This window comes from Centropristis striata, chromosome 15, assembly GCF_030273125.1.
Source record: "Centropristis striata isolate RG_2023a ecotype Rhode Island chromosome 15, C.striata_1.0, whole genome shotgun sequence".
Taxonomy (NCBI): domain Eukaryota; kingdom Metazoa; phylum Chordata; class Actinopteri; order Perciformes; family Serranidae; genus Centropristis; species Centropristis striata.
The window spans coordinates 14,142,213-14,156,228 of NC_081531.1; the positions used below are offsets into that span (position 1 = coordinate 14,142,213).

Below are 14,016 nucleotides of genomic sequence, written 5' to 3' on the forward strand. Positions count from 1 at the left end.
TACAAAACTGCAATATGATTGGTCTGCTAGACCATAGGTTACCATGCTGGTTAAGTAGCATGAAGTGTGTCATATTCCCTCAACAATTAGTGTTTGTCAGCACCCAGAGGCACTTGCTTCGATTACTTTTTGTATTGCGATTCTTTAATTACCTGGCGAAGTATCGAGGGATTTCTCTCGCTTCCTCTTTTCTTTTCCCTCCATATTTCTTCTATCATGCTTTCTTTCTATGTGCCTTTCTTTCCTGTACTCAGCCATCGATCCTTCTCGCTTCACACAAGATTTACCTGGACCCCGGCCAAAAAAACTGACATGTACTTTTGTGTATTTTCTTCATTGAAATGAGCCAATTTGTCAGACTTGTTTACATACAGTACATCACAGTTTCATCTGCCTGCCACCTCCTAATGAACTGATTCAAACTGCAACACAGGTACTAAATCAAACAAGCGTCTGACATCCTGTTTTGCATGTAAATAGAAACTCTTGCTCTGCAAACATTTTTTCAGTATTTTCCTAATCCGTATACGGTTTGCCCTCTCCCTGTCCGTGATTCTGCCTCTGTCCTCGTCGTCCTCCGTCACCGCTCATGCCTAACATCGGCGGCGGAACGTCTTGCCAAATAAAGCTGGCAGTCCCCGTGTCCTAGCTGTAGACCCTTGCAGAGTGTGTGTTTAAAGACTGGTCTATACCCTTCTTAGCAAAGATGAACTATCAGTCCGTCAGCCAAGTCGTCAAGGCGACCTTGAGAGCAGGACCAATCAGAGGCACCTCACTGAGGCAGGTCATCGACTTCCAATAATCCCCCTCTGTCTCTCTGTCTCTCTTTCTTTTTCTGTTTCCCTTTCTCTCTCTGTCTCCTCATCCTTTCTTGTCCTGAATCTTGACTGGACTTTGAACTTTGCTGCAAAAGTTGTTATGGAGCTTTTCCGGCCAGGCTGAAATATCTAAACAACTATTGTTGTTTGATTGATTGCTGTGAGATTTTGTGCAGAAATTCAGACAAAATCAGAGGATATTCTCTGTCATTCTAGTGGAAGAAAAAAATCTGCTTAGCCAGCCTGCGTGGCCATAATGTCATTATAACAGGAGGTTTACCCTAACGGTAACGGACGTGCTGTTTGGTTGTGAAGCAGGGCCACTTTAGATTCCCGTCCCTTAACATGCTGGTGAACATGGTCATTATTATCCCAGTACCAGCCCTAGTACAGCTTGACCTAAGGTGCAGTAGAATTTCAGACATGCATCACAAAGTAGGACATAAATAATCAATACAGTGATGTGCTGACTTACACAACAAGCTTACATTCTCACAACTGCTGTGCTTTACTAACAACTGAAACTTTAGTGGTACCCCAAGGTAACCTAAAGTCACAGAAACTTTCAGTACTTGAGCTGAATACAAACCTGCCACACACTTAATTAGAGGTGTGTGCAGCCCTTGTACTCAGCGCAGGTCATGTAGTAAATCCTCCAGGAGGCTGAGGTATCGGTTCAGTGAACCAGGATCATTGAAGAAGGCCGCATTATTAATGACCAGAGGCTGGAGAAACTTCAAAGAGCATCAGCAAGCCTCCTCTAGAACATTCTCTTTGGTCTTATACAGTAGCTGAGTGTATGTGTGTGAGTGAGTGTGTATGTATATTTGAGCATATGAGGGTGCGTAGAGTTTAATATGACAAGCCCTATCAGTAGATCTGAACATGTTCCCTGTAGGTTTATGCTCTCGCCTTTTCATTTCTTTTATTTGAAGGAGGAGGCGAGAGGAAAGGAGGGTGAAAACTTAAAAGTGAGCATAGAGAGGGAGAGAAGAAGAGCGATAACATGTCTGTACGACTGTACACTTGATGGGGGCAATGTTGAATGGTTTAAATAGATAAGTGTAACATTGGAGGGGAAGTGTAGCCCTGTTTCTACCTCTCTGTGGGAGCAGAGCACCGTCTGTCTGGGACGACCTGCCCTGCATACAGAAGGCACATCACTTCTCTCTGTTTCACTTGGCTGGCTTTTCCTCCCTTTCAGTTTTTAAAATTCAGTGGCTTTAAGTCTGCACTATAATAAATGGAGATTAGCTTGATCACTGAGTGGAACATTGTCAGCTGGTTTGCAGATACCCTTGCGGCTGGTTTGTTTTTATAGCATACCCTTATGTTTTTTCTCTCTCCGAGTACATGTACAGAGCAATATCATTATACATATTTTCACAATGCTTCGTGAAACCGGTGGCATTATTATTTTGAGACCTTGAGACGTTTTTGGCATTTCATTACATGACTGCTGAAATCCAGGTCTGACAGAGGAAAGAACAAAAGTCTTCTGCTTCAACCTCCGCCCCCTCTCTCTTCTCTTCTTTTACATCTATATGTGTGTTTTCTTCTTATTCGTCTCTCCCTAGGGGGTTCCATAACTGCCACCTTGCCAACCGCCCATCTCTTTTGTGTCATTCTTTCCCATTTTCTTTCCATCTCTCCCTCCCCTGCCCTTTCTGTGGGAGTCTCTCATCCAGAGCTGTCATGTGTGTCAGACCTGCCGCTGTTCACACCACCCCAGCAGCAGAGCAGTCCCTGGGGAAACCAGCCAAGTGTGCTGGTGCAGGTTTAAACTGTGATGTAGAGACAGGAACTGTGGAGTTAGGTCATACTATGTGTGTCTTATTGCATTTGTTTCTACATATACATGCATTTATTTGTGCTGTTTATGTTTGTATACATGTGTTTCGGAGATGCTCTGTTAAAGTCCAGGCAGGCTGCAGTTTACCTAGTAGCAGCGTAAACATGCAGTGAGAGCAAACTGTTTCAGAACCAATAGGAAGCTGCATCAACCTTGGAGATGGACTGCATGTTAAGCAGCCTGCCTACAGAGTGTGTGTGTGTGTGTGTGTGTGTGTGTGTGTGTGTGTCTGTGTGTCTGTGTGTGTCTCTGTGTGTCTATCCCTTATACAGTAACAAACTGCTGCAATACCCCACCTTCAATCTACAGAATAAAACATCTTAAATAATACAAATAATATGATTCTCTTTTGATCCTACATGAAATTCTCAACTGCATGTATTAATAAAAGACATTCTGGCAGAGTGAATGCTTATTGTCATGTTGTTGAAAATTGGCAAGAATCTTATGATCAATCTCAGACTATAGTTGCCGTAGTTAACTGTTTGTCCCTGTTTGAGCTGTAGAAGAACTGTGACCTCCTGCGTGTGAATGTTTGTGTTTGCGTGTATAGACTTGTGTGTAAGTGACACTGACTCTTCTTCTTCTCTCCCCACAGCTCTCCTTTACAAGCCGATTGACCGTGTTACCAGAAGCACCTTGGTCCTTCATGTGAGTACACAGCTTACAGTTATACGGCTTTAAAACATAAGTTCACCCAAGTTTCAGATATCAATTCAGGAAAACGATTCTGCAGATGTTGCTGCTGAATTGTATGAATGCAATTAGACATCACATTATGCTATAATGGTGTGAAGACAGAAATCTATGAGAATTTTCGTCTTTATGAGAAGACGTGCAAATAATACTAGTGGTGGAGAATAAGTATTGTAATCTTTATTCCACTACTTTTTTTTTAACAATATAAATAACTTTTCTGATAAAGAATTTACATCGTACACACATAATTTACATACAGTCATTCCCTGGCTGCAATGATGGTGCAGAGACACTGGAAATACTGACAAACAGAACAGACAGACTGGGCTTTTTCAGGAGGGCGGCTCAAGAGATGAGAGCTAAACCAGAAAGTTTCAGAAAGACGATTAAAACGCTTTAAACTGTTTAGCTGTTGTGATAGACCCTACATTCCTGACAGCAAATTCACCCCTGAGTTAAAGATTTAGACTCTTTAGACTCATGTCTTTGTTCTCCAGAACAAAGTCCAAACAGCAGGCCAAGTGCTGAAAAAACAAACTCTGCTTTTGGTTAATTATCACAGTGTCCTCCCAACCTTAATAAGCCAACCTCTTTGGATGAGTAATTATTAAGTGGAAGCTGCCTATCAGGTGTGCAGAGATGCCTGGATGTGTCTTGTTATGCTCCATGACCATGTTTGCATAAAGCTGTCAGAACAACAACACAACCAGTGCATCCAGGGCTGGTGTGTGCATTTCTACAAAGGTCATGTTTCTCTCATCCATGCAAATGAAGAGGTGGTGTTTGTTTTGGAAGAAGAAGTTAGAAAGAGACTCAGGCCTCTGTTGTCAGCTGTCCTGCTCATCATCCTGCTATACTGATGAGAGCAGCTTCAATAAAAAAAATAAGGAAATTAGATTTTCAGAGATTACTTAAGCTCTCAATAAAAAAGCTGTTTAGGCGCAGAGCACTTATGTTTTGACAAAAATCAACCAGAACTCCGGCTTATGCTTGGATGGGTTTTTGTAAGAAAGTAATAGTGGATTTCTTATGCCGTACAGAAAAATATATCGTTTATTTTTTGTGTGTCATAGCACAAACCATGACTGAGTGTGTCTCTATAAACAAGCATGTTTGTGCATGTGTTGCAGGACTTGTTGAAACACACTCCTAAGGACCACCCGGACTTCCCGCTCCTGCAGGACGCTCTGCGGATATCTCAGAACTTTCTCTCCTCCATCAACGAAGAGATTGACCCTCGCAGGACTGCGGTCACCACACCCAAAGGAGAGGTGTGTGTGATAACGTCTTAATGAATAACCTTTTATCTCAGTATTAATGACATTACAACTTAGAGATACCATTTAATTACATACAAATAACTAGATAGAGGCCACAGTTTACTGAGTCACTGTAATCAATAGTATAACAGTAGATGCTTTTCCTTCCCAGTACTCCCCAGTTTTTCCTGTTTAGCGGGGTACAGCAAAAACAAAAGCCTTATGTATGCATAATTGACTTTAAAGTTAGGTACAAGGAGAGAATACAAGGCAGCCAGTGGTAATAGGTTGTATGCCTCCTCAGACTGAAGTAGGTTCAAATCAGTTCATAGTTTCTTGTCCTGTGTTGTCTCATTTTTACATGTCCCTGAAGTATCACAAATTATTTTGTGTTATCAATCTGTATTAAACCCTTTTAAACATTGAATTGAGGCTTATAGATAGAACATATTTCAAACAATTATAACACCTTTACAGAAATGCTTTGGTAACCTTGAGAGATAAAACAAAAGAATGTTAGTTTTTCTTATGAACAAATGTCGTTTTTACATTCAATGTTTTTCACTAAAACACATTGTTTGTTTCCTTAAGTGAACTCTGATTTATTGATTTATCAGTTAATGTAGTTAGGTTAATCAGAATCAGAATCAGAATTACCTTTATTGTCATTGTTCAGAGTAACAAGTACCATTACAACGAAATTAGCCATCATCCCGTCCAAACGTGTACAACACACACAAACAATAAGACAGGTGAACAGGACAGGAAGACAGGGAGAGAAGAGAGAGAAATACAGCACACGTGAGGAGGAAAGGAGGAAAAAACAATGAAAAAAACCTCAGCAACATAAGCATAATACACTTTCACAACATGAACAGACTTATGACATGTCACAGGGGAGGGGGGGCAGCATAGCCAGGCGGCCCTCGATCCTGCAGCTATCACAGCGCTGGACGCAGACTCGCCCTGTCTCGCTTGGGGTACGAAGCTTTGTAATCAGTAAGTTATGGTCAGTGTAAAGAGTAAAAAAGAGCTGTTTCAGTTTGTGCAAAAACAAATCTTGACCTTATTTTTTATCTTAATCTTACCTACAATGCAACTCCAACGGCAACAGTTAAGTCAGAGATTCGGATGCGTTATGCTAGTCACAGATAACATGGCCTCAAGCAGAGATAAGGAGCAGCCTACAGAGGTCTGGTAAGCTCACGTCTTCTGACTCCACACCCCCAGATTGTTTTCATCGTAGGTAATCATCACACAGCTCCTTCTGGAGCCACAAAAGGCTTTATACTGTACAGCTTTTTACACAATGCAGTAGTACTCCCAAGACCTGTAAACCTTTAACCTTGATTTGTAAAATTTGTCTCACAAACATCTAATAAATGAGAGCAATAAGCAACTGTCAGACCTTTAAGAAACATTTAACTAATCCATACATTTGCCAAGTGATTGTAGAGCTGATTGAGAGCCAGTGTAGTGAGATCAGAGTTACTTTAATTGGATAATTTTTCTCTGACCTTGTGTAAACCCATGCCGCCATAATTTGAACAAGATAGCCGTTACAATCTAAATGGATGCAATTACAAAATGTATTGATATTCTGGAAAACAAAGCAGTTTTTCACTCTTTTCTCTCAACCGTTCAAAGCTCGACATCGTTTGGTCCGTGTTGTGTCATGTTCATCAGCATCCTGTTTGTTTTAAAAGCTTTTAATGCCGTAGTATCTGACCTCCTCAGCCCCAACTCCACCCCTAGAGCTCTATGTTTTCTGACTCTGGCCTACTAGTCATCCCACAATTAAACTACAAACACAGAGGTGACCTTTGTGATCACGGCCCATACACTTTGAAATGATTGCACACTCTCTTAGTTTAGCCTCTTCCCTTAGCTTATTCCTAACTCAACTGAAAATTATTCTTTAGCTTTAATGTCCACCGTTTTTTTTCACTTTCTCTTATTTACAGTAGTTAACTGCCTTTGTTTGATTATTTGTCATGTATTTTATTGTTTTTTTACTGCAGTAAAACACTTTTGTTGCCTTCTTTTATTTTTAAATGTGCTCTCTAAATACAACTTTACTTGACGTTGTGGATGCATTGATTGGACAACCGAAAGTGACATCAGGTGTTCTCACAGGCTCGTCAGCTGGTGAAGGATGGCTTCCTGGTGGAGGTGTCGGAAAGCTCCAGGAAGCTTCGGCACGTCTTCCTCTTCACTGATCTGCTGCTCTGTGCCAAGATGAAGAAGACATCTGCGGGGTGAGTCCAGAGTATCATCGCAGAGTATTTACCACACACCCACTTGAATATGTCCCTTTAAAAATCCACCCTTTTAGGATTACATTTCAGGAAGTTTCCATCTGGATGTCATTCATTCTGCTTTTTAAACCAGCACGTCAACCCCCGACATGAACACAGAAAGGATGACACTGGCACTTTACAGAACATCCTGTTTGTCTTGCTGCTCCTTTTGAAGAGGAGGAGGGCTTTTTGAAGCCTCACTGACAAAGAGAAAGGCTAGCAGGCATTTCGCCTCTGGTGTTTTGGAGAGAGGAAAAGAGTAGCAGATGTACACAGAGAGTGACGATGAAAGTGTTACTCAAGACGAAGATGTTTCAGGAAGCAATCTGTTTGAGCTGGAGGCAAAGTGAAGAGAGGTGACACATCGTGTTTGTGAGTGTGTGTGTTGTGTGGCTTGACACATGTCCATAGATTAAGTGGCACATTTACAGGATTGCGTGTCGCTCGCCTCGTCAGCATGGCGGCAGCTGTTAGCCTGATTGGATCTTATTTTGGATGACATTCACCGTTCGTCTGTGTCATTTGCTGCCACCCCTCACTTGCAGGAACACATAGTGTTGCCATAACTACCAGACCTGTAATTCAGACTATTATCGGCTGGAGTGTTATCTCAGCATGCCACCCACCTACACACACACACACACACACACACAGAGAAACCATCCAGGAATTCAGTCACCTTGGGTGAAGTCATTGAGGATCTTTAATCCCACGGTGTCCTCTGATTCTCTTCGTTCTCTCATTTTGGAATTATTCATGTTTACATTGACTCCGCTGCCATATGCTCCACTTCCTGAATATAAATTGTATCACTGTTGATTTCCCAAAAGACCTGAGAGCGTTGGACGACACAGGGTTAGAGCATTGAGAGATCTGAGACTCAGGAGCAACATGGAGGGAGTTGAAATGAATTAACTTGTATCATAAAGTAATGAACAGTACATTTTTCCCATGCTGCTGACAGGGACTGTGAAATGCAAATGTAATTTAACATGTGCCTTAAGACATACAATAATCTATTTGTATCTAAACTTGTAGATGCTGTTCAATTTAAAATGTAGTCGTGACAAATGAGAACTTTCTTTCCAAGTGTGGATTCTCATTATGAAGCTGCTCAAATTGGTGTCGCATCGGAAATGAGATGACAGCGCAGCACCATGAATATTAATAAAAGTCTCATTAGTAACAACACAAATCAGTCTCCTCAGTCCTGATAGAAGTAGCCCTCTGCTGAGCATGCATCATTTTTATTAATCTAGCATGATGACGTCGTGAATAGGCTGAACATTATTCCTTATTTTGATGCCTTCAGATCAAATTAGCCTCATTTATGAGCTTGACCTTAGGCAATTACTGCCATTTGTAAGGCTGGAAGCATGTTGCATATTATTTTTGATTTCTCTCTTATATATATATACCCGGCCCCGGATAAGCGGACTAGAATGGATGGATGGATGGATATATATATATATATATAAACTCTGAATGATAACCTGTTTTTATTGCAGTGATGTGTGTCCATTAGAGTAATGTCCTTACACCACAATCTAAACAGGTGACAAATTTAGTCATCCCTGTTCTACGTTTTAATTAAAATGAGAACAGAGATATATTCATTAAGGCATTTTAAAGCTTCCCTAAATCAAGACAACTATACAACTATATCAGTGCATCTTTTGTACTCTTCCTGTCTGGTAAACAGCCATCTGGACGTATAGATTATTCATTTGCCAGTGTTATTACATGTTATTTTTTTCACTGCCTTTGGTCTGTAGATCTTTAATGCTATTTGTGTCCTGTGCCCTAACTCTAAAAACTCGATTTTTTGGACTAACTGAGTTCAATATTCTCCTCATGAATCCTTGTATTTCCCCCATCCTTCCATCCTTTCCCCTCTCTGTCCATATGCAGTCGCCACCAGCAGTATGAGTGCAAGTGGTACATCCCTCTGGCGGACTTGACTTTCCAGACCCTGGACGACTCCGACTCTTTCTCGAGTATCCAAGTGCTGCCCGAGCACGAGATCGAGGAGATGAAGATCAAGATCTCAGTCTTAAAGAGTGAGATACAGAAAGAGAAGGTAATTCTGTTGCTTTTTACTGGCATTTCTTCTTTTTATCACAACATATCTGAGTGGGACCTTCCAGGGTTCCTCAAAATGAGTCATTAGCTGGGTTCTTTTGTTAAAGGAACAAAAAACATACAAATGCTGGGAAGGGAAGTTTTGACTAATGTGTCCTGTTCTTTTTACTTATCACGCCATACACAGACTTTCATGGAAGACTCTAATGTCAGTGGTTCCTAACTGGAAACACTGCAGCTTGTTTTTTTACTCAGTCCTCGTCGCCCACACCTTTGTTTCTCTTAGACTGTATCAAGGTAAGGTTTAATGTGCCATGTAAGAAAACTCTTGTGAGTGCATAAAAACAGACAAAGTTGAAAAAAATTATAAATTTGGGTGTTCAAACTGGAGAAAAATATGAATGTTAAAACAAAAAGTTACTTTTTTCTTTCCTTCCTAATCTTTAATTTGTTGCTGTGATCTGCACCAGTTATCAAAGTCACACTTATGCTGGCAAGTGTTTGCCACTGCATCAACTATTCTCATCTATTCCTATCAGTGATGAAACATTCGGTATGTGCCAGAGATTAAAAAAAGATGCTATAAGCCTCCAACAGTTACAAGTCTGTACAATAATACACACCCGCGCCCCGGCTGAGACAGACTGAAGGCTTTGGGAGCAGAGAGTTCCTGTTATTCCCCGCTCGCAGCGTTAAACTCGCCCACCCAGGGCACAGCTAGTGACCACGGCTGGTATTTGGAGTCAGAGGAGGCCAGAGCAGTGAGAGATTGAGCTGATTGTAACCAGGCTCTGACTCACAGCTTCCTGCTGAGGGTTGAGAGGATGTGTGTATTTATTTTCCCTCAATACCGACAAGAGGCTGAGATCCTTGAATTATATATAAAGACTCTCACTTCACAGTGTTCATTTTCAGGAGCTTATTCACAGTCTTTCCTGGAAAATGAAAAATATACATTGCCAAGCCGATATCATGCTGATAAGTGTGATGACACATTAGTCAAACTAGACACGAAATCAATTCCAAGACTATATATTTTTTTTTTATCTCAGAACATATAATTCAGTGTACCACTCTGTCATATTGAAAGTTGTTCCTGTTGGATAGAAACTTTATATTTCTTTTATTATCATCCAGCATCCAACAAACTCCAACAAAGCAAAAAAATCTAGATTCATAATACAATCACTTTTCAGCCTCCTATTATGATTTGATTGATTGAAAAAGTGACACCCATATATGTGTTGATAAACCTCAGCAGATATACAAAACCACCTGTAGACTCGAAGTGACCAATTCTTGTAAAGAGGAGTCTAAGAATCTGATTTCAGATGTCATATTTCAATTGTAAATAACCTCATATTTTTGCTATTCTAAAAATTGTAATTAAGTTTTTCTTTATTCTGTATGTTTATGGCAAAATCAAACCAAATATCCTCAATCTAGGGAATGTTTTGGCTTTTCCTTTTTTTTTTTTTTTCAACAGTCAAGTTACTGTGTAAAATTACTGTAAACAGGAAGTATAAGCTGCCAGGCTGGCATCAGTTAGTAAGCTGCGAGCCTCTTTTTTTTTTTACCCTGTATATGTTTCAGTTTTTCCACAACAGCACCATTACAGGTATGCTGATTATCGATTCCGTTTTGCAGTGTACTCATAAATGTACAGACAGCTATCACTGAATTACTTTGATACTGAAGTAAACTTAAAAATGTAATGATTCTCAGCCAAGTTCTGAGCTTATTTTTCTGTTATTTCTAAGTGGATTTGTGGATGTTTATTTGCAAAGACATTTGTAGATAATATATTCAAGGAAAGTAAATCATGCTGAATCTAAAAATAGGCGTCATGTCTGTGTGTTAAGATTTGAGTTATTACTCTGGGAAAGAGTTGGACTCAAATTCAACTCACACATCTTTGCTCCACGTCTCTCCTGCTGGCCTCCCTTTCAACCTTTAAAAACTTCTGTTTTTAGAGGCTGTATTGCAATGCTTAGTTTTTTACTCTAAGTGTTTCTTTCTATCAATTGTATTATCCTTTCAGGCCCTAATGAGATTCGATACGTCTGTCTGCTTGTTTGTTTTGATGTGTTTAGAAAGCACCGAAAGGTCAGAGTCGCGTGGATCGTCTGAGGAAGAAGATGAATGAGCAGGAGTCGTGGCTGCTCCTGCACTCTCCCACAATCCCTTTCCGCATCCACAATAAACATGGAAAGGTAACGTGTTTATCCCGTCACTCTCTGCAACCGTGTAGCTGCAACACTTAAGCCTCACCACTAGAGGGAGACATGTACCTTTCAAAAGAGTCCTTTGGGCTGGATTAGATTTAGGTTTTCAAAATAAAAATAAAATCTCCAACTTCTACTGTATGACTGTTTTTTCAAGGCTCTTTCAGTAATTATTTTCTTGCAGAAGAGCTCTTGTCCTTGATGTGTTTAACAATGTTTTTTTCTTTTTCTTTGTGTATGCAGAGCTACCAGTTCCTCCTCTCCTCTGATTATGAGAGGTCAGAGTGGAGGGAAAGCATCCAGAAACTCCAGAAGAAAGGTAACACTGGCCTTGAACAAAATTTTCCTATTGGCCATTTCTGTCCATACAACACATTGTGGGCTTCATCTCAGAGTGGTTTAAAGCCTTTTTACACACTGTACTGCAGAAAAGGGAAAGTTTAACCGTAGCTGTGTGGTTTCTGTGTGTTTGCCAGATCTCCAGGGTTGTGTATTAAGTTCTGTTGAGCTCCAGGTCCTGACCAGCTCCTGTTTCAAACTCCGAACTGTCCACAACATTCCTGTCACCAGCAACAAAGATGGTAAGAACCACTCACACACAATATCTTCTTTATTCTTGTCCACTTATGTTTGGATGCTTTGTACATTTCTTCCGCTTTCTCCCGCCCCCACCCCCCACAATCACAAACACACTCCTCTCATCTCTGTTTTGAGTTTAAATTCACACAAAAGTGCCTATTACACTCTCAGCACAAAAAAAGCCACATAATGAGAGAGGGGGGCCTTGCAGGAGAGAATCTAGGTTACAATATGTTTCTCATCTAGCTCGTAGCAGTCAATGCCACGCAGTGTGCCGGCGGTGGCCTGCGCTCTCAGCTCTCAGCTCCTATATGTTTGTTTTTGCCCACTTTCAGAGGCTGCTGGTGACATTAAAGCCATGTGGCCGACCTACTCTGATCCCCTCCTTGAATGGCACAAGAGTGTGTGCTTTCACATGCACACACAGTACACATGTAGAGCCACAGAGCTGACAGAGAGCGTCTAAGACACTGAAAGGCACTCTGTCTTAATCTTCCTCGCATCATACAAGAAAAAAAAAAGTTTGCTTCTTTTACAATGGCATCTCTGTGGAAGACGGCCATTATTTTGACATCCAATACCGTTAAAGCAGTGATCATAGGGATTCTTGGTTTTTATTTTTATTTTATATTCTGGTGAACTTCGTTGGAATCTTTTTCAGATGTCAGTTGCCAGCTAAACAGTGAAGTATTGTATTCTGACTTTTTCTTTTTACGGCAATAACTAATTACATGGTTCCTCCTTTGATTATTCAAAATAAACTACACTTTGGCAGTTATGTCCAAAGATTTTATTTTGTAAAAGTAAAAAACAACTGACTGGTTGACAGTCTTTGGATAAGTATTAAACAGTACAACTCTGACCACTGATAAAAAGTTGTTTTTTATGTGATCTAAAATGTCAAAGTCAAGATTTTTTTTAAACGTGGGAAAACGTGTGTTAATTAAATGTCCTCCATATGAAATATTCCATTACATTCTAGACTATATTTAGTCTTTTTAGATATATTGAAATATACATACAAACACAATGAAAAGTGTTTCACAGACCAAATATATTATAATAAGAGAAACTCACTTTTCAGGTGAAAGGGTGGCCTCCTTGAATCTGCAGCAACTGTGTGACTCTGTTGTGTCAGTTTGGACCAAAGTCTTAGCACCTTGTTAAGTTTATGCCATGCAGCAGAAAGGCAGTTCTGAATGCAAAGGAGGGTGAAACACATTACTACCAAGGAGTGACTTTTTTATGTGAAACATAAAATAACACCTTTTTGCTTTAATAGTTTGCCCTCTTTGTGGGTTTTTAAATGTCGAACGTGCTCTACATTTAAGTCCCCATCCTGTAAAGGAGATAAAAGGGTTTGTGAGGAGGTATTTGGAGGGCGAAGATCAGGTTTCAGGAACAAATCCCTTGGATTAATATTTCTTTTGGAAGTCGTGATTGGAGGTTATTCAATGTGCTTTTTAAGCTCTTATCAAGAATAACCAGTGTCTCCTTAAAATGTCATTATCTGTTCAGAGCATTTTAAGTATTTTGCTGTGAAAACAATGAAAGATTTATTTTTATCCAGCAGTTTGCTCCGAATAGGATCTGACCTGAATTTCCCTGGGTTTTATTTTATTGGATTTATTAGATATCCTTAACATCCTCTTATGATGAAAATCTCCTTTATGTCCATCATGATTCGATTCGAAGTAGTTTTGATTAATAATGAGAACTGCTTTCACAAACACCGGGAGGTTTTTACTTGCAATTTACCTCATTGTGCTGATGAAATTAAACCCTCACCTTTCTGCTTTGTACATTTTGTGTCATTTTGCTTCAGGTTGTTGATATTTTCCTTTTTCCCCCTGGGCGGTGATATCCCTGTGTGTTGAAACAGACTTCAGGCCCCACATCTTGTGCTAGACTTTTGAAGCACTCCTCATTGTAAGGCAAACATAAACACACACCTCAGTGACATGTGAGGCAGGGAGCACAGTAGGGGGTTAAATGGAGACCAGCTGGTTCAGGAATGTTTCTCATAACTTAGAGGATGGATGATATTGCAGAGACCCTTAAAAACTCACACTTTCATTTGACTCCTTTGTTATGATTGTTCGCAGTTATCACATATTAGTTAATGGATTTCCACAGTTTATTGTTCAAGTTAGATTATAATTGGGAAAAAACATCTCAATTTTGCTCTAAAAGCAGCTCTTA

At 40.2% G+C, this 14,016-nt stretch overlaps 1 protein-coding gene across 4 annotated transcripts in view; it reads left to right on the forward strand.

The window, feature by feature from the left end:
* The window catches only part of abr (ABR activator of RhoGEF and GTPase), a 142,300-nt gene that overhangs the window by 77,547 nt on the left and 50,737 nt on the right, over positions 1 to 14,016 (forward strand). For all 4 annotated transcript variants that reach the window (XM_059351030.1, XM_059351031.1, XM_059351032.1 and 1 more), the window contains exons 7-13: positions 3,269 to 3,321; positions 4,500 to 4,640; positions 6,765 to 6,886; positions 8,840 to 9,008; positions 11,104 to 11,223; positions 11,479 to 11,554; positions 11,712 to 11,816. In XM_059351030.1, coding sequence (XP_059207013.1) covers positions 3,269 to 3,321; positions 4,500 to 4,640; positions 6,765 to 6,886; positions 8,840 to 9,008; positions 11,104 to 11,223; positions 11,479 to 11,554; positions 11,712 to 11,816 — 786 coding nt within the window. The remainder of the gene's footprint in view (positions 1 to 3,268; positions 3,322 to 4,499; positions 4,641 to 6,764; positions 6,887 to 8,839; positions 9,009 to 11,103; positions 11,224 to 11,478; positions 11,555 to 11,711; positions 11,817 to 14,016) is intronic.